The sequence below is a fragment of the Ruditapes philippinarum genome, unplaced genomic scaffold (assembly GCF_026571515.1).
Source record: "Ruditapes philippinarum isolate M1 unplaced genomic scaffold, ASM2657151v2 ctg285_1_1_1_1, whole genome shotgun sequence".
In the NCBI taxonomy this organism is placed as follows: Eukaryota; Metazoa; Mollusca; class Bivalvia; order Venerida; family Veneridae; genus Ruditapes; species Ruditapes philippinarum.
Genome location: NW_026858036.1, coordinates 580022 through 606280, shown reverse-complemented (window position 1 = coordinate 606280; position 26259 = coordinate 580022). Strand labels below are relative to the sequence as shown.

The 26259-nt window shown below is 32.2% G+C and overlaps 2 protein-coding genes across 5 annotated transcripts in view; both read right to left on the bottom strand.

Moving 5' to 3' along the window:
- Positions 1-374: 374 nt before the first annotated feature.
- On the bottom strand, positions 375-3848 carry LOC132751909 (uncharacterized). Its single transcript, XM_060742121.1, has 3 exons — positions 2843-3848; positions 1701-1978; positions 375-488 (listed from the first exon to the last, which is right to left on the bottom strand). Exons 1-3 carry the CDS (start codon positions 2994-2996, stop codon positions 375-377), a joined length of 546 nt encoding a protein of 181 aa, XP_060598104.1. The 5' UTR covers positions 2997-3848.
- Positions 3849-3969: 121 nt separating this feature from the next.
- Positions 3970-26259, bottom strand: part of LOC132751891 (exocyst complex component 3-like) — a 33491-nt gene continuing 11201 nt past the window's right edge. For all 4 annotated transcript variants that reach the window (XM_060742104.1, XM_060742102.1, XM_060742103.1 and 1 more), the window contains exons 9-23: positions 26111-26224; positions 25466-25571; positions 24895-24978; positions 23932-24005; positions 23230-23325; positions 21246-21312; positions 20127-20219; positions 18875-18968; positions 16492-16562; positions 14537-14700; positions 13246-13326; positions 12170-12322; positions 11711-11819; positions 10824-10907; positions 3970-5695 (exon numbers count right to left, since the gene is read on the bottom strand). In XM_060742104.1, coding sequence (XP_060598087.1) covers positions 5516-5695; positions 10824-10907; positions 11711-11819; positions 12170-12322; positions 13246-13326; positions 14537-14700; positions 16492-16562; positions 18875-18968; positions 20127-20219; positions 21246-21312; positions 23230-23325; positions 23932-24005; positions 24895-24978; positions 25466-25571; positions 26111-26224 — 1570 coding nt within the window. In that variant the 3' untranslated portion in view covers positions 3970-5515. The remainder of the gene's footprint in view (positions 5696-10823; positions 10908-11710; positions 11820-12169; positions 12323-13245; positions 13327-14536; positions 14701-16491; positions 16563-18874; positions 18969-20126; positions 20220-21245; positions 21313-23229; positions 23326-23931; positions 24006-24894; positions 24979-25465; positions 25572-26110; positions 26225-26259) is intronic.

Below are 26259 nucleotides of genomic sequence, written 5' to 3'. Positions count from 1 at the left end.
TCAAACTGGGCCATGAATTGCACTAACTACCGATTTACATTTTAATAATTATGAATATATTTGTTTTATAACACTGCAAACTTTCACATTTCAAGTGCCTCAGATTATCTATGTAGAAATTTCAATATTAATTTTTTTAGGATTTTTGATCCCAGTCCTTTACCTGCTGTTTTGGGATAAAGAATTTGTGATAAATAAAATCTCATATTTGAATAGCGTCATTAATAAAATATCAATGAATTCGATGAATTAACTTTTATTGAAATCACCAGAGCATTATGATTTTATTCAACTCGTTCAAACACTCATTCATCATCCTCTGCAGATCATGTGAACATGGATAAAATTAATGTTTTTAAATGTGTTTTTTTTTACTATAATTCATATATTACCGTTTCAATGTGTCCATTCTGTGCTACGTATGACTTCTTGTTATCTTTGTATTCATCAAGTTCTGGTAAATCTGACAATGATATCATATCTAGTCTCTGAAATAACAAATTACTGCATCTAGTACTACAATCATTGTAATGAGCATAAAGTTTTACCAGGATAACATGCATTTATTTCACACTTCATGCATTTTCAATGTCTTTGTTTATTTGTTGTTTTTTGTTGTTTTTCTTTTTGCTGTTTTTATTTATTTTGGTTTGATTTTTTGCATCGATTTTAACACTTTCCCTGAAATTGATACTAATCATCATTAATATCATCATATTATCAATCTATAATCGTGGTTGTCATCATCAGAATTATCATCACCATTATCATTATTGCTATTCTTATTCTTATCACACTTCGTATTATTATAACAAAACCGTCAGAAGCACAACCACGTCATCACCATTATCGTCATTGTCTTTATCATCATTATCATCATCATCAACAACAACAACAACAACAACAACATCATCATCATCATTTACATCATCATCATCATCATCATCAACAACAACAACAACTTCATCATCATTATTTTTATAACAAAACCATCAACATCATTTTCATTACATCATTATTCTTTCCTTCACACATCATAATGATTATTCATAAAATCATATAATTGTTGCATGAGTTTTATCTTTAGTATTATAGTAGCTTATTATACATTGCTGTGTTCAATACTTAATTTTATTGATCGAGTACACAGCTGTCAAATCTATATTGGATGATTCGCTAGCCTAGTCTGATTAAGGGTAAAAATTTAGATAATTTTAACCCAAGGAGAAAATTAAGGTTCCAACAGCATAATGATTACCCAACATTTTTTTGTTTTCGACAAAAAATTTGTTACTTAAAACTACAATAAGAATTTATAGCATTTTTTTCCCTAGAAATTTAAAGAATTATATTTGGGTTTGTATGCATTTGATATAGATTTTTAAAAAACTATGAAAAAGAAAAGGGAAAAGGGTATTGGGGGACGATATACAGTTAATGGTTGTTTTGGAACGATGAAAAGGAAAGAGCTTAAGATAGAAATTTAAACCGAGTGTGGTTTATTAATCACTGGTTCAAACGCCGAAGTTCATTGGTTATATTCCATAAGGTGTGAGATAATTACAGTTAGTTATTCGTATCCTAAGTTATATCCTAACTGTGTGATATTTTTGTATCTACTGCTTATGGGTAAAAAAACTTTTTCTAAACTTTTAAGTGAATGAACGTATGCTTCTTTATAAGCCCATAGCTTTTCTTACCTTAGCCCACTCTTTCCTACAATATTCCTCATACATCTGTTGCATTCTAGGATTGGCAAATTTTCGTGTAACTGGGGTAAATTCTTGCCGGTAGGATGAACATTCTGAAATGTCTGTTTCATATTCATCGCTGTCAGTATCGCCGTAATCCGATGGTGATTCGTGTCCGTAGTCGTAAATTTCTACCTCGATGACGTCATCCTCAAACTCGTTGTCAACAACAGCGTTCCTTTCTTCATAGTAATGATCAAGTTCTTTTTTCGTTAATATAATCTTATCTAAAAATAAGATATAATAAACGAGATGGTAAAACATATCATAAACATGTTAACATATCTTATATAAATCTCTGGGTTAATTTTTACTTTGTCATAGATGCATTTGTGGTCCTAATAGATGGGTTTCACTGTAGGTGTTAAGAAAATTTATACTTGCTCACCAAAATGAAAAAAAAAATACGAATATCAATGAATCAATTATGGAAAAAGACAAATTCCTGTCCATGAGAATAAAAAATAATGGGAAACAAGTAACATTATTGCTCATGCATGCGAATGCAAAATATGGGAAAAATCCAACTTCCCACTAACACGAATAATAAGAATGGGACAAGTATAAAATTCCTAATCATACGATTAAGAAGAGATTGAGTAGTTTCATATATATGTTAATGTGGTTAAACATATGAGAACGTAACAAATTGTAGCTCATGGTAATACAATTATTGGAAAAAATCAAACTCCTATTTGGTTGAATAACAAGAATGGAAAAAGTATCAAATTCGTGCATGGTAAAGATGGGAAATGTATTAAAATTCTGCGCACGTGAACAATAAGAACGGGAAAATATCAAATTCATGCTCTCATGAACTTTAAGAATGTGAAATACATGTACATATATATACATTCCTGCTCACGTAAATAATTAGAATGGGAAAATTAATCAAATTTTTAGTCACGTGAATAATTTCAAATTCCTGCTCATATGAATAATGAGAATGGTAAGATATCAAATTTCATTTCATGTGAGTAATAAGAATTGGATAAGGATCAAATTCCTGCTCACGTGAACCAGAGCTTTGATAGAAAGAATTCAAAGAAAAAAATAGAAAAAAAACAATATTCCAGCAGTATTCCACAAACCTGCCTCTTTCTTGAAATTTTGACCGTCACCACAGGCCGCTAATTTCACTAAATTATCTATTTTTCGTTTCCGACGCTGAGGACATAAGTTTCTTTGAACATAGTTCTTCAAGTTTTCCCCTTGCAAACGTGGTACACAATGGAAATTGCCCATGGTTTTGATTTAAGATTAATTTATAAATGCCGTTATATGCTGCAGTATCAGGCAATTCAACGCAAAGTTGATCCCATGACGACTCTACGTAGAGACGACGTAAAATGACGTCATAACATTCCGGTTTGGTATAAATAAAACTGACTAATATAAAGTTAGCGCTGTGGTCTATCGTTAACTCTTTTGGTGATAAAAAAATTCTTACATTCTAGCGTTATTTCAAATTGCACGCATATTATGAGCATGTCAATTATTTTAAAAACATCAGAAAATTAACCTGCATGTTACCAGTGTGTGTATTGTTTCCTTGTTCACTGAATTGTAAAAAAATGTCATCACGATTTGACAAAAAAAAAAGAAAAGAAAAGAAAGAAACGCCAGCAAATATTTGATATAATAAGTCTATGCTTAATGAATTCAACATATTTCAGTATACACCGTTTAAATAAAAGTCGGAAATTTAAGATAAATGCCAGATACTTAAAAATTTCCATCTTGTGAGTTTGAAATTCAGGAATAGTACTTTTACCTGGGAACATTTAAATATCAGTAATTGTACTTTATAATAAGTCTCGTTTATAATAAAGGTAAACATTTATTTCGAGAACATTGGGTACATGTATTTAAAGTGCCCTGGTGGTAATCTTGGTTAAATGAAGCAATCTAGGCCAAAGAGAAGCTGGCATTATACAAAGTACGCGCGTGTTTGCATTATTAAATAGGTATTGGGTGCGACTGAAGACCGTTGTACATATAATCCTATTTAACTTTTGTTCGATAATTATAAGGATGGAAAATTTTATTATTTAAAATTTTCAAATATATTAGATATAATTGAATTAATGCTCAGACTGAAAAATCTGTATGAATGGTACTTTCCTTTGTATATAATAATACCATAATTTGAACAAATTTGTCTCAGGAGTCTAAATCTGTAAAATAAACTTTCTAAAACAAAACACAACAAAATCAATAGAATTTGTAATTTTAATAGGCATTTAGATATTACTTATATAAATAAAATTTGCAGTGATATACAGCACAATCTTATACCAATGCAGCATCTATTACATTAATATGTTGAAGTTAAAACATTAACATTTTAAATCTGTAAAAAAGTCACATTATTCCCTAACAAAAAATCCAACTCATTTTTCAACTTTTAATTTCATAACTTTCAATTTTGTCAAGATACAATATAGGAACTTTCAATTTTGTCAAGATACAATATAGGAACTTTCAATTTTGTCAAGATACAATATAGGAACTTTCAATTTTGTCAAGATTCAATTTAGAAACTATTAATTTCGTTAAGTAACAATCAAAAAGCTTTCTATTTTGCCAAGAATAAATTAAGGAACTTTCATTCTTGTCAAGACACAAACACCATTGTCTATCTGATACAAACTTATATTCTACAGATCATAGACATCCCAATGTTATTTGAGCCGTGTCATGACAAAACCAACATAATGGGTTTGCGGCCAGCATGGATCCAGACCAGCCTGCGCATCCGCGCAGTCTGATCAGGATCCATGCTGTTCGCTATCAGTTTCTCTACTTGTAATAGGATTTGTAAGCGAACAGCATGGATCCTGATCAGACTGCGCGGATGCGCAGGCTGGTCTGTCTGGATCCATGCTGGTCGCAAATCCATTATGTTCGTTTTGTTGTGACGCAGCTCATTTTATATAAATCATATGTATTTTTTCAATCTCTTTATTTTACCATACTGCATGATCTGTTACAATATACATGTATGTCACAGCTGCTATACAGCAAACCATAACTTCAAATGGTAAAAAAGCAAATCAAAAAACAAACAAAAACATTTCAATTATTGCACATATCCATGTGTATAGCAAGCTAATGCAAAAGTCCAAAATGCAACAGCAAAAAATATTGTTTAGCTTACTGACTAATGACTAACTTCAGGATACAAAAAAGAAGCTTCTAAGTAATAAAAGTAAAAATCATTTCTGGAACAAAATGGGCCTTTAATGTAATCCTGTCAAACATCCAAGTTTGCAAAAAGAGGGTCATTGCATAATTTTGTTAAGTAACTGATAGAATTGTTACTGTTTCCAATTTGAACTAGTAAGTACTTTATACTTAATATTAGTCAGTAAACAGAGTACAACAACAACAATAATAAGTGGTTATTACAAAGCCAGTCATTAGGGACATATATATTGTATTTCACTGTAACAGTTTCATCATTTATAAATGTTCCATTTGAGACTTTTCCTTATTTTTTCATAGTTACAATTTTGCCATTTATGTATGGCACACATATGTGATAATTCTAATATTTCACTGCTAGAATTCTGCCAGATACAACTGGCCAAAATATCTTATTTCACTTTATAATTAAGCCATTTTTATATGACTCAAATGACAAACTATGTATTTCTCATTTTTTTTCTGTTTGAATGTTTCGTTACCTACAAATGGCTAATACTTTACATTTTTAGTTGGCATTCAGCCAGTTACAAAGAATCTACAATTCACTATTTTTTTCATTTCATCTCAGCAGCAATTTCAGTAAAGATTCCATTTGGTCTTGCTTTTGTGGCCTCTTCTTCCCCTACAGTATCTAGAACCATCTGCCGGGCCTCGGACCGACTCATGTCACCTCGACATAACAACAAATTGATCATTTGCTCAAGTCTTATATCCTGGAACCTCTTCATTATTCCCTGAAAGAATGACAAATCTTACGTTTACACACAAAAAAATTTAAACAATAAGTTGCTTCCCTTACATGTTTCCCAAGAAGAAATAAGGGAAGTAATTCATGCAAAACAATCAGAATTGTTTCCCTTTTCAATACTTAAGATATAATGTCTACTACAAAATGTAATAAAGTTGTCATCTTACATTATTTCCCAAATAAGTAAGAAATTATTCTATACAAAAAATACGATTATTGGATATTGACCAAAGAATTTTGTAATTTCTCATATTGGGAGCTTTCATTCAAAATCAAGCCAAGAGTTATGGATATTGGACAGCAATCTCCAAATTTAATCCCTAAAACTTGTATAAAGGTTTGAGTCTATACTTTCATAAGTTCTGAGAATTGATGTCACATGCAAAAAATCTTTCAAGAATTTTCAAAGCTCACAAAGGGCTATAATTCAGTCAAAATCCATGCCAACTTACATTACTGCATAAATTATTGAATGTGTATTTTCAAGGCGGGGATAAGCAGGACAGCTCTGCATATACCTTGTATATTAAAGCTAAAAGAAGGCATCTGCCAGCATGACATCCACTATATATATATATAATGATGTCAATAAGCCACAAATATTATCAATATTTATCCTACTATTGTTTTTAATGTTGTTTTTTTTATTTTGCTAGGGTTTAATGTCACACCAATAGGTATAGGTCATAAGGCGACTTTCCAGCTTTACTGGTGATGGAAGACTCTGGTGCTCTTCTGTACATTATTTCAGGCACAAACAGGCACCAGAGTAAAACCACTGACATTCCATAAGCTAGCTGGATAGCTTCCCAACAGAAAGGCTTTCTTGTGACTGGAACCCACAACACTGAGAGGCAATGGCTTGTAGTCAACTATCTTAATAAAGCAGCCATGTAGGCCCTTTGAATGTTAAGTATTTAATCTTTTCCTCACCTGTGCAATCAAACTCTGCATGTGAGTTACAAATTTATTATTTCTTACATAAAATATGTCACAGATTATACTGTAATCTTACCAAGGCTGAATGAATTTGGATCAACCCTCAGCAAACAAAATATCAGATTACTTGATTGTGAGAAGAAGGTTAATGCTTTGAAAGAGGATATTGAGAAAGTTGTTGAGTTAAAGGTTGAAAATGCTATAGTTGAATTTAGGGAAAGGGAACAAAGGAAATGCAACATTATAGTTCATAATGTGCCGGAATCTGGAAAGAAGGAAACAGATGCACAAAGTCTTAGGGATATATTTCAAGTTGTCAAATGTTCAGATGTGAAACTTGAGAGCTTTGTAAGATTAGGCAAACCTGGTGTTAAGGCCAGGCTTATTAAAGTGCACCTTGAATCTGTTGATGATAAGCACAAAATTCTAAGTGGGACAAAATATTTAAGGGAGAAGAGGGATCATGAATATGCACATGGGTGGAGTAAGGTGTTTTTAACGCCAGATCAAACAAAGGAAGAAAGATTGAAAAGTATTAAACTGAAAAAGGAACTTGAAAGAAGGAGGGATGAGGAGAATAATCTGGACTTGATCATCTTTCGGGGTAAAATTATAGAAAGGAGGTCAAAGTCACAAGTCGGGGCACTAAATGTATCGGATAGTAGAGGGGGGGGCCCTGTATTAGAAACAGTGCCAGCACCTTTTCGTCTGTAAAAGTAGCAGAAATGAACATGTAAATAATGTTAAAGTTAAACAAGTTACTCCTGTTCAAGTTAATGTTAATGTTAATTCTGATCTCATAGATTCTATTCATTGTGATAATTGTATCTTTAAGGGACATGATTATGAATCAGTTTCTAAGAAGAAAGGTTTTGTTGATCTCAAAAACACAGACAGTGTTTATGAAACTTTAAATTATACCGATGACTGTTTATTTGAAAATGTTTCTGAAAGCATTGATGATAATAGAAATGTACAGAATTCAGAACCTGATGACGCTACCTCTTGTTCGACATCTGTATGTAGTGAAAACACAAGTGACTTTACAGTAAGGACAAATGGTGATGTAATTTCGGAAAACAATGATGATATTATTTCTGAAAATAACAATAACAATATTATTGAAACCCAAATCAAGAAGTGCAAATGTATTTATACAAATGCTGACCAATTGCAAAATAAATTGAATGAGCTTCAAATACTTGTGACTAGTATTAAACCGGACTTTATATTTGTGACTGAAGTACTACCGAAATATAACGTGGACAATTTAACATGTTCTTCATTATTATATAAACTTGAAGGTTATACATTGTTTCCTAGCTCAGACCATGGTAGAGGGGTGAATATATATGCGAGGAATGATCTAAATGTTTCTGCTAATGAACAACTTAATTCTATGTATAATGATGCATCTTGGTGTGACTGGTCTATTGAAGAAAAAACTGTACTTGTTGGCTGTATTTATAGAAGCCCTTCAAATATAGATGCGTGTGATATTATAAATAACATGTTAAAGGAAGCAACTAGAATAAGTTCTAATCTACTTGTAACTGGAGATTTCAACATGAAAGATATTGATTGGGAAACATATAGTACCCCCCATAGTGAAGGTCATCATGAATATAAATTTATTGAGTGTATACGTGATAACTACTTATTTCAGCATGTAACACAGTTTACGAGATGTAGAAATGACCAGATAAGTAATGTGTTGGACTTAATTCTTACCTTGTGTGAATCCAATATTAACAATATTGAATACTTACCTTCTTTGGGCTGTAGTGATCACGTAATATTACTTTTTGATTTTCTTTGTGAGTTCAAAGAGCTTTATACTGGAAATGGTTTTTATATGTATCAAAAATGTGACTTATTAGGATTCTCTAATGAATGGCAGCAATTAGATTGGATTTTGCTTTTTGAAAATTGTAATATCCATGAAATGTGGGAAATATTTTCAAATAAGTTCTATGAATGTGTTAATAAATATGTACCAATGTCTAAACCTAAGAAAGGATTTAAACCGAAACCACTTTGGATGACTGGGGAAACCCTCAAACATATTAAAAAGAAAAGACATGCATGGGATAAGTACCTTGCAACAAGACGCCATGAGGACTATGATGAATACAAAAGTATAAGAAATGCTGCAAATGACATTATTAAAAATGCTAAAAGAAGTTATGAGAAAGATATATCACGCAAAGCTAAGACAGAACCAAAACATTTTTGGAAATATGTTAAGAACAAAACTAAATCAAGAGATGGTGTTTTCAATTTGAAAGACGAGAATGGTAATTTTACAACCTCAAACCAGCAAAAGGCTGAATTGTTAAATGAGTTCTTTACAACAGTATTTACAAAAGAAAATTTGGATTGTGTACCTAACATGAAAGATAAGACTGTGTTAAAAGACCTTGATGATATACATATCTCGGAGAGTGAGGTGTTGAATTTATTAAAGGAACTTGATCCAAATAAATCAATGGGTCCAGATGATATACACCCATACATAATAAAGAGTCTGGCTGATGTTTTTGTTGGGCCGTTAACCGCTATATTTAGAAAGTCACTTGAAAACGGATTACTTCCAAATGCATGGAAAGATGCAAGAGTATCGCCAATTTTTAAAAAAGGAAGCAAAACAAATCCTAGTAACTATCGACCAGTTAGTCTAACATCAATATTGTGTAAAACATTGGAAAAAATTATTCGAAAGCACATTATGAAACATATTGAAGAAAATAAATTATTATCTGACAATCAGTATGGTTTTCGGACAAGAAGGTCTTGTGCTTTACAACTTCTAAATGTATTAGAAGAATGGAATATTTATATGGAAAATTATCAAAGCTGGGACACCATATATCTTGATCTAGCAAAGGCTTTCGATAAAGTCCCACATGTACGTTTATTAAATAAAGTGTCATCTTTTGGAATCAAGGGAAATGTATTGATGTGGATAAAAAGTTTTCTTTGCAATAGAAGACAGTGTGTATCAATTAAAGGTAGTACGTCATTGTGGAAAGCAGTGGATAGTGGAGTGCCGCAAGGTAGTGTGTTGGGGCCGGTACTTTTTATTATGTATGTGAATGATATCACAGATAATGTCAAATCAAGCATTAAAATATTTGCTGATGATACAAAATTGTATACACCAACTAGCAAGTCGGATGTCCTCCAAAATGATATTGACTCAATTATGAACTGGGCAGTAAAATGGGAAATGAACTTTAATGTTGATAAATGTAAGGTGATGCATTATGGTCATGCAAATCCTCAAAAACAGTATGTTATGAATAACAAGACTTTATCGGATACTCAAGAAGAATGTGATCTAGGAGTTATTTTTGAAAAAGATCTTAAATTTAGCAAACATATTTCTACAAAGATTAATAAGGCGAATAGTATTTTAGGCCTTATTAACCGGTCTTTTGAATTTTTAGATGAATACACCTTTGTGAAATTGTATACAGCTTTGATTCGTCCTCATGTTGAATTTGCAAATGTTGTGTGGAATCCATATTTAATAAAAGATATATCAAGTCTAGAAAAACTTCAACAAAGAGCAACAAAACTAGTTTCATCATTAAAAGATCTGACATATATTGACCGTCTTAAAAAGCTTAAACTGCCAAGTCTAATACATCGCAGATTAAGAGGGGACATGATTCAGACTTTCAAAATAGTAAAAGGCTTAGATGACTGTGTTTTTGAAATTTTTTTTAGTTATTCGGCATCAACAAGGGGACATAATTTAAAACTAGAAATGCCTCGTAGTAGAACAACTCATTGCCTACATCAGTTTTCAAGACGTGTAATTAAAACATGGAATAATTTGCCAAAAAATGTAGTAGACTCAAAAAGTGTTCATGAATTTAAAATAAAACTAGACCAACACTGGACCGGAGACACTCCATATAAAGTTTAAAATGTTTATTGAAAAATTATGCTGTTATAATTGTATAGCAGAGTGAACAGAAGTAGATAAAAGTATATATAATTAAACATAGAAGTGGTGAGAGCAATAAGAAGAAGTACTGAAAGATTGTCAAAAGAAGAGGGGCTTAAAAAGGGCTTGGCCCTTCCATCAGAGCCCAAAATCATCCTACAGGTATCATCCTACAGGTAATCAATAAAATGATGAAAAAAGAGCAAGTCGAATAACTTACAGCTATTTCCAAAGACAACATTGAAGTGTCCTTTAGTTTCAGACACTCTGCCATCATTGGTAGGCAGGCAAATGTAACCTCAGACTGAAAAACAAATGATACAACAATCAATTTCTGATATTATATTCAAAACAACTAATGACCAGGAAAAAAGTATAATATCTCATCAAATAGACACATGCAATAAGAACTCCCTTAGTTTCAGCATACCTGTTACAGCTTTATTGTTAAGTAATGAAAGCTTAAACCATTTTGTAACCCTTTTTTTCCCCAATCTGGCTTCATGAAATTAACTAATATTTGTCTTACATAACAAAACCTACACATGTAGTTATGGCCCCTGACATGTCCAAAACCTATGATCTTTTACTTAAGTCACAGACAACTTAGCCAGTAATCAACCTCTCCTCTCTCTTTAACCCTAACCTGATTGAACTAAAAAGTAATTTGCCTTCACCACTTTGCCACTTGTATAGGGCCAGGCCGGACTACACATCCATGCTCTCTGACTATACTGTTGGTCTCTCAATTTGTGTATTTTGTTATTGAATACCCTTAAACATTAAATGGACTGGTCCATATTCAAAACAGCAAATCCATTACACAAAATCAGTGGGTTAAGCTAAGAGACATGAGGAAGGCTATTGGTTTAGTTTATAGGAATTTACATTAGTTTGAATGTGTTGGAGTTATAAGTTATTGAAACACTCTCGATTCCTTTATCTGGAACCAACCAGAACTTAGCAATAAGTGTAGTTTCTTCCTCACCAAAACAACGTCTTACCCCTGACAGGGGCTTTGAACCCATGTAGCCAGCAATCCTAAGATTACTGGTCAAACATGATATTTTTGTTTATTAAAGTCAATTATCAACTCTATCAACTCACTTGTTTCGTTGTTTTAAACTTTTTAAACATAAGTTGAAGCTGTTCTGCCTCCCTTATAAGTTTCTCTGCTGCATTCTTTCTTTCCTCATACTGTTTGAAAGACAGTTTCCTACAAAACAGCAACATGTTAGCAATTTATTCAGGTTTCTTACAAAACATAGACTATGCAATTAAAAATTTTCATCTAACCACTTTTAAAAACTTATGAAAATATTGGTTGTTATTTCCTAAAATAAGAAACAAAAAATAAACAACAAGCGATAAAAGCTATGATTTCTTATATAAAAAAGCAACGATTAAAACAAAGATTTCCTAATAAAAAAAAAAACAATATGCAAAGATTCCCTAATAAAAATAACAAGAAATAAAGATTTGCTTAACAAATGATGATAAATGTTGATCTTTACTTCATTTAAAAAATAACCCAGTCATAAATAAAAAAAATACTAGTTTACTTACCTAGACAAGATGGCCTTAAGATATTCTTTTAAGATACATTTCTTAGCCTGATCATACAAAGTTTGTTCCAACTTTGGTTTGAGATGAACAAAATCTGTACCATAATCATGCCATGTGGCAACAATAACTTCAATAGCCTGTGGACTCTGCTGCCTACAAATATACAACTTAATATTACCTCCGTGTTCACAAAGAAAAGATCAGGATCAGGATCAAGTGATCCTGATTTTATTTTCATTGTTTTATATAACTAATATTGATTGTATTTTGCTAGAATTGAATGGTACATAAAGTTAATGTAATATTTTGCTGATTTGCAAAGAAACAATCCTGTTTTGGGATAAAATAGACAAATAACGAAACAAATACAAAAATAATGGGATCAAAATAAGGATCAATTTTAGGATCAAGATCAATATTTGGATTAACTGTAAAATGCCCATATCTTTCAAAAATTACAATAAATTTATTCTTTAATTTCAAAAACATGCTATTTCAAGTCCAGTTTTATCAAGTTAATATTAAATATCTAATCTATAAGAATAAACAATGGATAATATTTGAGTTTTTAGATTTGATCCTGATCTTGATCCTGATCCTAAAATCTTTGTGAACACGGGGCCTGAATGTATTCCAACATGTTAATTTTTTGCAGACTGGCAACAGCAATAGGTTGCCTATGACACCTGTATTTACCCTAAAACTTCTGAATGTTCTCAATGGACTTTACCAACTTCCACTTGTTTTATCTGTCCATTATCAAAACTTGGGGTTATCAAGACGAAATTGTAAAGTATAGAGCCTCAGGGAAAAGGCTTATCATTTTTGGTTCAGGCAGGTTATGGGTTAAATTACACCAGTCTGAAGAATGTGCAGGACCTAAAATGTGAGTCTTGAAGTTTTATTATTTTGACATTCAAAACATGCCTTTGTTTTAAAAAAATCCAAATATAATACAAGGCATATTAAACAAAGTAGACATGGATATTCAATCCTTTGTATAACTACCATGAATAAAAAAAAAGTTTTAACAATAGCAAAATGAAAGAAAATAATATAAAAACTCAACTATTTACCATGATTTTGTCATCAACTCATTAAAACAGTGTTCATGACTCCTCAGATCTATCAGGACTTCATCTAGGACATAACCCACCCTGTAATAATAAAATAGTTTTATAAACACCGTGAAAAAATACAATTATTTTATTAACACCTTGTACTCATACAATTACTTCATAAACATCAAATCATGATAGTAATTAAAGATGCTGTCTAACTGCATTCATCAATACTTATAACACTATACTTACAACTTTTTGCATGGTAAAATTACACTATCATGATAATTTGCAAGATTTATCATAACCAACATGTCAGTTTCATTGGTTAAGTTACATTATTACAGTAATATGTTAAGTAAATTTACACACTCATAGCAATTTGTTTGTTAACTTACATAAAGTAATCTGCATTTTTGTCTCACACCATCGTGGCAAGTTTGCTCCGTTAACTTACACTTACATATTAATTTGTTAAGTTAACTTACACCATCATGGCAATATGTTTATTAAATTTACACAAACACGGCAATTTGTTTAGTTAGCCCAGATACCAAAGCAATTATCATGTTTAACTTACAACATTAGGGCAATTTTGCCTGGCAAGAGCATTTTCATTGAAAAGTCTCCCGTTACAAGTTCAAATTGCTATAAAACTATGAAAACTGCTTCAGTACTAATAAAACTTGGCACACATGTTGACTGGACCATTGCCTTTGTAACCACATGCTCAGTCTTAAATTTCCTGTTACCATGGCAACGAGGGGACATTTCAAAATTGCCAAAAATCACTATTTTTAGTTGATTTTTTTCTTTCAAAATTGATTTCAAAGTGCTGCAACTTCTCAATGGATTGAGATAGAGTCAAGGGCTTTTTAGCATTGGTTTGCACGTTACCTTATGATCCACCTGGGCTCATTTCTAGCCTCCCACAAGTCCAAAATTTTCTTGGCGATGAGAGGGGCTGCAGCTCCCTTCTAACCCCTAAACAGAAGGGGGCACATCCCCCTTCTGGCATCCCTTAAGTTATCTTTTGGATAGGGGGCAACGCCGAAAAAGTGGTCACTTATTTAAACAACATTTCTCAAACAAAAACAAGTGTTAGGGGCCTAAATAAGGCATTTTTACACTATTTGAGACAACAAAGGCGTTAAAAGGCGTGTATATCAGGTAATTGGTTAACTTGCACCTATTGTCTTGTAACATTACACCAGATTGCTCTGTTTAATTGATAATTTGCAGATCATGGCAATATGTTAAGTTGAACTTGTAACGCCACCATGGCAATATGTTAAGTTTAACTTACACCATCATGGCAATTGTAGTAAATCTGTCATTTAACACCTGGAATCTGTCTTTACGTATATTTGTATCTTCATCCTCCTCTTTATCAAACTCCGTCTTCAAGTAACGTTTACGTAGATTCTTCATATAGTCCCCAAACGTCAACAGATTGTTTGCTGTTGCTATCTGTAAAAAAAATGTAAAAGAAATGTTAATAAAACGTTGTAATGAATAAAAAAAACTCTTAGTATAAAACTAGTAAGATGAAGGAGTAAAAAGCTATTTTTGGGCAAGAGTATCTGTATACAATTTGATAACATTCTGTTTGTAAATTTCTGATAACATGGTTTATACAAGTTCTTTAAAACAAAATTTAAGGGTTTTTTCCAAGTTTTGTTTTCTTTATTCTTTTAAAGACCTAAAAAAGTTGTAATTTAGGACTCACATAGAAAACATAGTTATAACTTTATAAGTAGGGATGTCATTCGGAGTCCGGATATCCGAACGTTCGGATCACGATTCGATGTCCGGAGCCGATTTTCGGATCTGGATATTGGTATAAAATATTTCAGAATATTGAGAAAATGTGATAAATACATGCGTTGAGATAATCTCGACTTAGACATGGTGTTGACACCATATTGTATATTGTACCTTAGTTTGACAATACACATCATAATCTATGCAGACCACAAAAAATCAATAATTACTATAATAAGTACGAGTCGTGTATGACGACATGTTGTTAATCTAAACAAATTTAAGTTTTGTAGGATTCAAGATTAATATTCTAAGTCCCATGTGATTGTCATCGGCAACGATGTTACATTTTTTATGTCCAAATTTAGATATTTAATTAGGCTATTATTTTTTATATATATTTCGGCTTATCGATTCTTCGACTCCTTATTTTGAGAAAATGAAAAATCTGCAGAAATAAAATAATCAAATCAAGAATGCACTTACGAAAAATAATATGTTTATTATCACAGCTTTTATTGAAATTGATACGATAATTTTCCGACAAAATAACTTTCTCCTTCAGTATTAATGAAATTTGCATTTTTAAAAGAAAAATCACAGTTTCTCTTTATACCTTATAATGAACACTTAACATGTGTGTAATTCATGTAAGTTTCAGCAACTTCTTTGATGATTCGAATCAAACAGTCAAGGCTACATGTTGGTAAACATCAAAGATTGGCAGATTCAGCTACACACCATGTCAAAGGTCATCGTGTGTAAATTGTATGCGTGTTATTGAACAATGGAAACATTATATTTATTTTTTTACATGTGTTTTTTGTTTTCACAAATGTGAGCGAGTGTTATTGTGTATTATAGCACTAATTGAGGAATTGAGACAATCGGCGATGAATTTCTTTCATTATATTTGAAATCTTAAGTACCATACTCACTAATTTTATCGATAACGGCATATCTAATATAGAAAAAATAAAATCAATAACGAAACATTTTGACATCTAACATACAATTAAAAAGGAAATAAACAAAATACTACACTTTGAAAAAACTCGCTAAAAATGGTTATGTCCTATCAGCCAACTAAGAATATAACAACGATCAAAACATCCGGATGTATTCGTATGTCTGATGCGGATATCCGGATGGCCGTTTCGGCTCCAGATGACATCCCTAGTTATAAGCACTATTGCCATCTTCATGATGTTAATTAAAAAATCATTCCTTAGTTTTCTAATAACTTTATATCTTTATTTACAACAGAAATTACAATCAAGAAAATTCAGTTAATTTACAATCATTTTCAAGGGTTATGGAGTCCAAAATCTTTAAAGGGATCTTAACACAGACACTAAATTTAAGAGATTTTCTAGATCTGTGCTATAAAAAAAAACATGGACGAAGAGGACGATACAGTATTATCACTGCAAGCATTTTAAGTATTAATAATTTAAATAATAAATCTATTTCTATTTTAAGAAGTTCCAAAATTACCAAGTAGTGAAGATAAAACTTGGGCTCTCTTCTATCCTGTAAATGTCTGTCTTTGTAAATATCAATAACACCTGTAATAAATTAAAAGTTTTTGTATTAGATTACCACCTATTTTAAACCCTTTTCCCAAAATTCCATTTTCTTCTAAAGTTTTTGCCCCAATATATCAAGTTCCTAATATCACTTTTATTAGAATTTTCCCCTCCTTTTTTTTAAATTTCATGACAAGGGGTAAAAACCATTTTACTTTTTTTTTCAAATTTCCCCAATATTTCTTTTTAAAAATCATTTTATTTCCCCTTTCCATTTTTTCCCAAGAGTTATCATTTCCTTACAAATCCAGTTTCTCATACAAATATTTTTTCCCCTTTTCTTTTTTTTTAAAATGACTCTAAACAAACCATTTACACTTTTCAGTTTTTAAGACTGAAATCAGTGGTCTCCCTTTCCATATTTGCTAAAAGTAACTGCCCCATACTATAAAGCTCTTTACATAAACCTATTATTACCTTCTGTAACTTTTGTATGAAACCAGTTCATGGCTGGAAAATACTACTATAGCTAGTCTGTCAGCATATTATGATTTAAATACAGATATATAAATACCGGTATAAAAATTATGAAAAGGGCAGATCCCTCTCAAGATATTTTTTAACAAAATAAAGAAACAAGAGGGCCATGATGGCCCTGAGGTCGCTCACCTGTATATAGGCCCCCCGAAGCGGGGCCAGTTTAAACCCCAGGGCTTTTATTTGAACAAACTTGGAATTAATACACCCATTAGAAGAAGTTTCATAATGTTAAGTTTTTGCTATACACATATAAGGAAAAAAAATGACCTTCTCCCCCCCCCCCCCCCGGCAGAGTTAATTTTAACCCAAGGGCTTTTATTTGAACAAACATGGTAGACACCCATAAGAAGATGTTTCATGCTAAACATCTAAGGTCTAGCTCATTGGGTTTTTTAAAAGAAGATTTTTTTAAGTTTTTACTATACACATATAGTTAAAAACAATGACACCCCTGGGGCGGGGCCAGTTTTGACCCAAGGGCTTTTATTTGAACAAACTTTGTAGACACTCACTAGAAGATGTTTCATGCTTGATATCTAAACTCTAGCTATTTGGGATTTTTTCAAAGAGGTTTTTTAAGTTTTTGCTATACACATATAAGGAAATCAATTACCCCGGGACGGGGCCAATTTTGACCCCAGGGCTTTAATTTTGAACAAACTTTGTAGACACTCACTAGAAGATGTTTCATGCTTAATATCTAAACTCTAGCTATTTGGGATTTTTTCAAAGAGGTTTTTTTAAGTTTTTGCTATACACATATAAGGAAAATCAATGACCCCCGGGGCAGGGCCAATTTTGACCCCAGGCTTTTTTTTTGAACAAACTTAGTAGACACCCATTAGAACATGTTTCATGCTAAATATCTTAGCTCTAGCTCTTTGAGTTCTTTAAAAGAAGATTTTTTAAGTTTTTACTATATGCATATAGGGAAAATCAATGACCCCCCCCTGGTGCGGGGCCAATTTTGACCCAGGGCTTTTATTTGAACAAACTTGGTAGACACTCACTAGAAGATGTTTCATGCTAAATATCTTAGCTCTAGCTCTTTGGGTTCTTTAAAAGAAGATTTTTTAAGTTTTTACTATATGCATATAGGGAAAATCAATGACCGCCCTGGGGCAGGGCCAATTTTGACCCCAGGGCTTTTATTTGAACAACTTGGTAGACACTCATTAGAAGATGTTTCATGCCAAATATCTAAGCTCTAGCTCTTTGGGTTCTTTAAAAGAAGATATTTAACGTTTTTTTCTTTCGGTTGCCATGGCAACCAGAGTTCTGCATGGAATTAAATTCTTTGAACAATTTTTAAAGGTGACCACCCAAAGGAACATTCCTGTGAAGTTTGGATGAAATTGGCTTAGTGGTTTATGAGGAGATGTCATTTGAAGCAAAAGTTTACGGACGGACGCCGGACGAAAAACGATCACAAAAGCTCACCCTGTCACTTTGTGACAGGTGAGCTAAAAATAACAGACACTGTTTGATCCAGTCTATTTACAAGACAAGAACTAAGGAATCTACTGAAACCTTATAAAAAAGAAAAATAATATAATCTTTTATATTTATTATTTCAGGTTGATTTTGAAACATGTTTTTATAACTTGAACAATATTCAGGTATAATTCTGAGACTAACTAGATCTTGTGTCCAAACAGAATCACTGTAGTGGCGAACTATGGCTAAAATTCACTAACCCTGGTGTAAAAGGCAGATGCCAACACAAAATTCAGCATGAAATGGCTAATTATCATTTTAAAATCACTCCTTTTCATTGCTACATAAAACAGTATTTATATAATTTTATGTACCTTTCAATTCCTCAGCAAAATGACTAAGAACATCCACAAACTGTTCCAAACTTCTAAGAACAATACTTTCTCCTAACATAGTGGCAACTTGAATCTGGAAATACAGTTACATACAGGCAATTTGTACTGTGTTCTATTTAGTAAAACAGTTCAGAACAAAAAGTTCATACCTGTTTTGGTCCAAATCTGAAAATATATGTCCATAGGGCACAATATACCCCCATGTTCCACTGTTTTATAGTGTACAGATGGGACGGGTAGCGTGACAGCATGATAGCAATACAGACAGACAAGAGCTAATCTATATCCCCACACCCCCCACCTAAGGGGACATAAAAACAGTTATTGGTGTTCAGAATCTGGAAATTGCAAGCAAGTATATTATTCCTCTTAAAGTTTCTCACAAGTTGCAATGCAATACTGTACTCTACATGTTTCAAACATTGTCAGCTGGCACAAATAATGACTCACCTATCAAACCAGTGCCACAACCAACTGACTTTACCTTTCTGTGAGGAGCGGTGGTCTAGTGGTTAAGGTGTCTGCCTCTCAACCCAGGGATCATGGGTTCGAGCCCTAATCATGTCACAACCATGTTTCTTCATATGACACCAGTACTGGTTGGTTCCGGGAAGGAGACTCGAAAGTGATTAATATAAGTTGCAAGAACTTGTTTCGCAATCGAGCTTAAATAAATATGTTTAAACCAAACAAAAACCAACCAAGTTTAACAAGGCTCTATACTAATTAATCTTAGCATAATGGTACTAAAATACACTCAAATAAATAAGTTTTTTGTTAAATCTGACAAATTTCTATACTGAGGTCAATTTATATTAGCACTCTGGTCTAGTCTTTAGAAATCCCTTTAAATTAATAATCAGCAAATTGATACTGGAAGCCCTTTTTTATAAATGGACAATTCCAAACTATTAGGCAGAGGCAAGACAATTTAATAACAAGAACTGCCCAGTTAGAAAGCCAGCATGTGTGAACTAATGGAAGTTTCATGTGAATATCTTCAATAGTTTATGATCTATATAATATAAAGGAAGCTCCACATGAAACTTTAACTTAGAGTAACATGAATTTGGATGACATGTTGAGTATAATAGCCCCAACTTTTGTTTTGTTATGCTAATATTTCAGCACTCTTACCTAACATTATGTCATTGTCAATGCAACATTGAAAATAATAGCCTTAAAATTGTATATTCTTTTAATAATACAGCACCGTCAAGGTTCAACTTACATTTTGTTCAATCATTTGGAAAATAATCACAGGCAGCGATGTAACGTAGAAACCCTCACCATCCTGGTCCGGTCCTTCCTCTTTAAACCAATCCTGTAAGTTAACAAAAACATTGTCTTTTCTGAGGAATATAATCATCTTAAACAATAGGGTTACCATAATTCTTAGACTATCTTGTTCTGGAACTTGCAATCATCTTAAACAATAGGGTTACCATAATTCTTAGACTATTTTGTTCTGGAACTTGCAATCATCTTAAACAATAGGGTTACCATAATTCTTAGACTATTTTGTTCTGGAACTTGCAATCATCTTAAACAATAGGGTTACCATAATTCTTAGACTATTTTGTTCTGGAACTTGCAATCATCTTAAACAATAGGGTTACCATAATTCTTAGACTATTTTGTTCTGGAACTTGCAATCATCTTAAACAATAGGGTTACCATAATTCTTAGACTATCTTGTTCTGGAACTTGCATTTGTGTTTTTTTTTTTAAATTTCATTTTGGTTTTACGTCACATCAACACTGTAAAGGTCATATGGCGACTTACTGGTGGAGGAAGACCTCAGGTGCCCCTCTGTGCATTATTTTAGGCACCAAAGAGCACCTGAGTAAAACCACGAGCATTATTTTAGCTAGCTAGATAGCTTTCTCACATGAAAGAATTTGAAGTCCTTGAGGAATTCAAACCCAAAGTGGAGTGGGGCAAGTGGTTTGAAGTCAAAGACATTAACCACTTGGCCACTGACACCCCAACTTGCATATGATTTGAATTTATTTTACTGGGCCAGTATGGCATATCTTTATTAATTCCATTTTTCCATCTATACAAAAGCATTCAATACTTTTATGGAAAATTTCAAAATATGCACTGACTGAATAGCAAACAGTGCAGACCATGATTTGCCAGCTGATCTATTTCTGCATTGGTCACACGTGTAGATTTTGTCACTTCCAGCATGTTAAGCATTAACAATCATACAAGTAAATTTATTTTTTCTCCATATATTATTCTATACTTTATATATTAAAATATTAATATTTCATAAAAATAGATATACAGTGAGTGATATAAATCATATCTAACTGATGAAATAACACAACTGCTTATTACCTTTTGCTCAGTTTTCAAAGTATTGCCAGTCCATTCCTGTATATTAGATTTCATGTTCCGCAAGTACCTATTAAAAGACAATAACCATTTCCTTATTCAATATCATTCAATTTTCCTGAGGCAGGCTATAATACATTCCTGACCATCTATTTCTCTTTCATCAGTCAGATTAGCATGGTTCTTTCCCCATGCAGAACATGGATATTTTATCTCAAATCAAAGACAAGAATAATCTCAATCTACAGTTCAATTCACATGATAACAAGCATTTGATAGTATTGCGGGCAATACAGGAGTCCCCTACCGGTCCCTCAAAAAGTTCTTTAATTGTCATACACTCCTGTGTATTGCCATTTATAATGAATTTGAGGATGAAGTCTGTATTTGAAAATATCAACCACAAAACATAATAAAATAAGTTTGTCTATATCACAGTAATGTGTTAAGTTTCCATGCTTAGTAAGGAAATTATGTTTATACAACCTTGTCATATTATTACGATGTGGGATTTTAAAGTAAATCCTATAAGGAATGAAGAAGTTGGAGTGAAAATACCAGTTTCTCGAAAAAAAATCTAAGTTCAAGGGGGACATAATTCTGGAAATAGTCTTGCTAGAGTATTTAACCTTCTCAAAAATGTTGATTGATAATAAGAAACATATATATGAAGTTTGAAGTAGATACATTAGGAAATAAAGAAGTTATTTAAAAAAGACAACATTTTTTTCCCCTAAAAAATCTAAGTTCAAGGGAGGTAATACTGATATTTTTTGTGCTAGAGTTATAAACCTTGTCACATATGATGTGGTTGATGACCAGAAACTTAAATTTAAAGTTTGAAGTAAACACCTTAAGAAATAAAGAACATATAGTGAAAAAGCTGAAAAATTTAAATCAGAAATCTTGAAATTCAGGCTTTTTGTTGCCATAGCAACCAGAATTTTCAACATAGGAAGAAAAGAAAAAGATGTGCATAATCTCCAGACTGCCATCTACACATATTTCAAGTTTCATAAAAATATTTTCAGTACTTTTTGAGTTATCACTGGATCCAGTTTATGCGTTAAATTTGCCATATTTTCAGACTTTTTGTTGCCATAGCAACCAGAATTTTCAACATAGGAAGAAAAAAAAAAGACGTGCATAATCTCCATACTGCCATCTATCCATATATCAAGTTTCATAAAAATATTTTCAGTACTTTTTGCGTTATCGCGGGATCCAGTTTTGTGGACGGACGGACTGACGGACTGACAGACTGACAGACAGACAGACAGACGGACAGACAGACGGACAGACGGACGGAGGGTAAACCTAAAGTCCCCTCCGGTTAAACCGGTAGGGGACTAATAACACAGGGCTTTGTGGTGTATCTTCTTTAACAATATTTTGTTTATTTTGCTGAGTGCTTACACTCTTCTTTATAATGTTTTATTTATAGCTTATTCTATATTTTAACTTATCAACAATAATGTCTCCTAAAAGTATTATCTGACAAGTTTTATTGCAACTTTCACTTTGCAGGTCAAATATATCTCAAAAAGACAAGCATTAAGGTCCAAAGAAAAAATATTTCTAGGTTTGATTTAAGGCCATACACTGTTAATTGACATCATTTCAGATTTGCCTGTGAAGGACAACCCCTAAAGCTGTTCTGTAAATTACGTAAAATACAAAATGTTCTAATGGAGGAAACAACTGACATTAAATCAGACAGCTTCTTTATAATATCATTATAAAAACAAAACAAAAAAATAAAAATTAAAGAAATTTGTATTGTAGTACATAGTGTTTAATTTAGATCCCCATTTTATAAACTGTCTGTGAGTAACTATTAAGTTCTATGAACTAGGCATCTTTTTACTATAGTAATGGTAACAAAATACCAGGAAGCAAGAGAATTTTGTAGAAAATTACCCTGTAGAGATGAAAACAATACAAGCAAGTGATAAAAAAACAACAAAAGTATTAGAAATGTACTTACTGGTTTTGTAATTCCTCCACCATGTTGTTATCTAGAAGAGGTCCCAAATCTTTCGTATCAATGTTCAGTGATGGATGCTTCATCAGTTCAGGGGAACTGGAAAAAAGGTAAGTCATCCTTAGTATGCAACTAATTGAAAGAAGAAGCCCTTATGACATCATTTTAAAGTGACATGGATAAGGGATGATGATTGATTTATCAAGGAACAATGTAAACAGATTACAACCCAGTCTGATACTAAAGTTTAAATTAATGAAAAGTTTATCAAATAATTCTTAAAAAAGTAAAGTGAAACATTTTTTGCATATTACTTCTTTTGTGTAATTGTTTTTTTTCCTTAGCTGCCCAACTCGAAAATCAGCGACAGAAGAAATCACCGCTTGAAATTATAGCATTAGTCGTCTCCCTTATTTTGTCCTGTAAGAATCAAACTAGTATCAGTCTGAACAGTGTTTATAGGCTTTTTAACACCAGTTTGTTGTTTTTATGCAAAAAATTAATCACCCAGGCCTACAGCCTTCATGGACAATTTCTACACATCAAAACTCCAACCGATGAAAATAGCCGATTAACACAGTTCAGACTGATATTATTCTGATTCATTATCATATTCAAAATAAATCTTTTAACACTGTGTTTAATCAAAACAGATATACGACTTCACAAAGGAAAATACTACCATTTAACTTTATGTGTACTTACTCATAGCTATTGAGCCATTGTAACAAAGTAACAAACTCATTGCCCTCTAACTGTTGTCCAATCATATCCTGTATCTAAAATATAAAATATACATCCATAAATATAGCAGACAGTACAGTAGTTTTGTGCCTTAATGTGTCCCCTTATCTAGCACTATTTCATGTATTTGATTGTGTTTTCTGTGGAATATTCATCAGTTTATCATCACCATCAAACAGCCTTTAATGAAAAGAGTTATATTACAGTAACTTACCAATTTATTATCCAATTAAAAGAACATTTCTGGTGTAACTTACTTTGTTTCTTACGTATTTTGCCTCACATTAACAATCTGTTGTTACATTTAAAATAATAAATTAATCATACCTGTCTTTTTCATTTTCCATATAAACATATTATACTGTATGTGATGAATAACTTGTTCAAAAGGCATTTTCAAGACATGTGAAAAGACATTCCTGTAAGGGTTATGCACTTATTATTATGTTACAATAACTTTAACTTCAAAGTTAAAAACATATCTCCCGAGATTTTATTTGTTTTGGTTGTTTTCTTCATCACACTTTTACACTTAAACAGTAATGAAAATCATATGGCGGTATCACTGGTGGAGGAAGACCTCAGGTTTCCCTCTGTGCATACTTTCGAGCATGAACCAGTAGAACCACTAACATGTAGCTGGATAGTTTCCTGATATGTAAGAATCTAAAGTTCCTGATGGGATTCAAACTAACAGCAAAGAGGGGTAAGTGGTTTGAACTTTATGACTTTAACCACTCAAACAAACCAGAAAACTTATGATGACTACTCACTAACACATGTGTTGCAGAGGGCTTTTTGATACAAGTATGATGAACATCTATAAGGTAAGGAATTATTTTTATTATGTAATAAAAATTTTAGCATCAAAAATAAATATGTTTGTCCTATGAAAAACTTTTACATTGTATCAAACTAACTTACGTGTTTTGAGAGAGCTTTATGATACATCCACACAAACTTGTTGACAATGTTGTAGTTGGGCGGGAACACAGGTGGCAGTAACGACTGTAATACAGTAAACACATGATGTTAAAATCAAGTTATAATATAAACTGACCAAAGAATATAATATATCAATATCATAATAACCACAGGAATTCTAGCTCATCAAATCATTAACATAGACAGACCCAATGCATATTGTTATAAAACCAATCTTTAAGAGTCTAATTTTCAAGTAGTAGATGGTATTAACTTCTTACACTAAATTGTAAATGGGTTAGGTACCGTGAAAAAACATCCTACTGGGATTTCTTTTTCTTGAATTGTTTATTTATATACATTTATATCAATTGTAACATTTTCAGATTCATCCTTACCTTTTGTGTTCCTTTTCGACCCAAAATCTTAGAGAATACCTAAGTTTACCAAAACAGCTCTTTTCAGATGTTTACATAGTATATTATCGTTCTTAGAAGTTAATATAGTAGACATGCACAAGGCCTTTAGAGGAGCATTCAAAAGATAAATTTTGTTATATATAGACAGTTACCTTGGCAACTTTCAGATCTTCTAGCATAATTTGTCTGGTGACTTCTAGATGTCGTACTAACCACATCTTATTACCACTTCTATCCTCCATCTGATTCCCCTCTATCCTACATTCAAATATAAAAAAAATAAAAATGTTCATGATCTGCTTTCAAAAAAAAAATTGTGGCAAATTTTGCAACTGATTAATGGGTCATTTTTCCAATGGAAAATACCCATTGAATTTTTTTTGTCCCAAATTCTCAGCAAATTCTCACTACTAATCTCACATGATTACTGAAGACAAATGTCTATATAAGACTCAATGTCTGAGATCAATTGTCAAGAAGAAATAACATTTAGCCAAAGGATCGAACTTGCCGCACCTGGATTACACCTGGATAACACCTGGATTACACCTGGATTACACCTTGATTACACCTAAATTACACCTTGATTACACCTGGATAACTAGTCAGATGCTTTCCTTGTTGAGCTAAATAGGCAGAGTTTTCATTTACAGATAAAGGTTTTGCTATTCATATACAGTGTACATGTATTTCCTATCTCAATGATTTACAACAATTCTGTTCACAAGTTAAAATTGTCTCTTCTGTCTATGTCAAAAATAAAGAAAATACAGAAAACAAAATATAAATCAACTAACCTATTAGAGATCCATTCCTCAATCACACTGAAACATTTATCTCGCCATCGTTTTGGTCGATCAGGGGGCATAAATCCTGTCTGCTCCTTACGTGTTAGTGATAGTTGATCTAACCTGGAGATAAATATAAATCATTGCGTTAATATGAA

What these genes read in the sequence shown, in the direction of transcription:
- LOC132751909 (XM_060742121.1), bottom strand. Translation starts at nt 2,996, where the DNA reads ATGGGCAATTTCCATTGTGTACCACGTTTGCAAGGGGAAAACTTGAAG. An exon ending in AAATTTCAAGAAAGAGGCAG is followed by an intron (nt 1,979 to 2,842) that starts GTTTGTGGAATA and finishes TCTTATTTTTAG; the next exon opens with ATAAGATTATATTAACGAAA. An exon ending in GTAGGAAAGAGTGGGCTAAG is followed by an intron (nt 489 to 1,700) that starts GTAAGAAAAGCT and finishes TTGTTATTTCAG; the next exon opens with AGACTAGATATGATATCATT.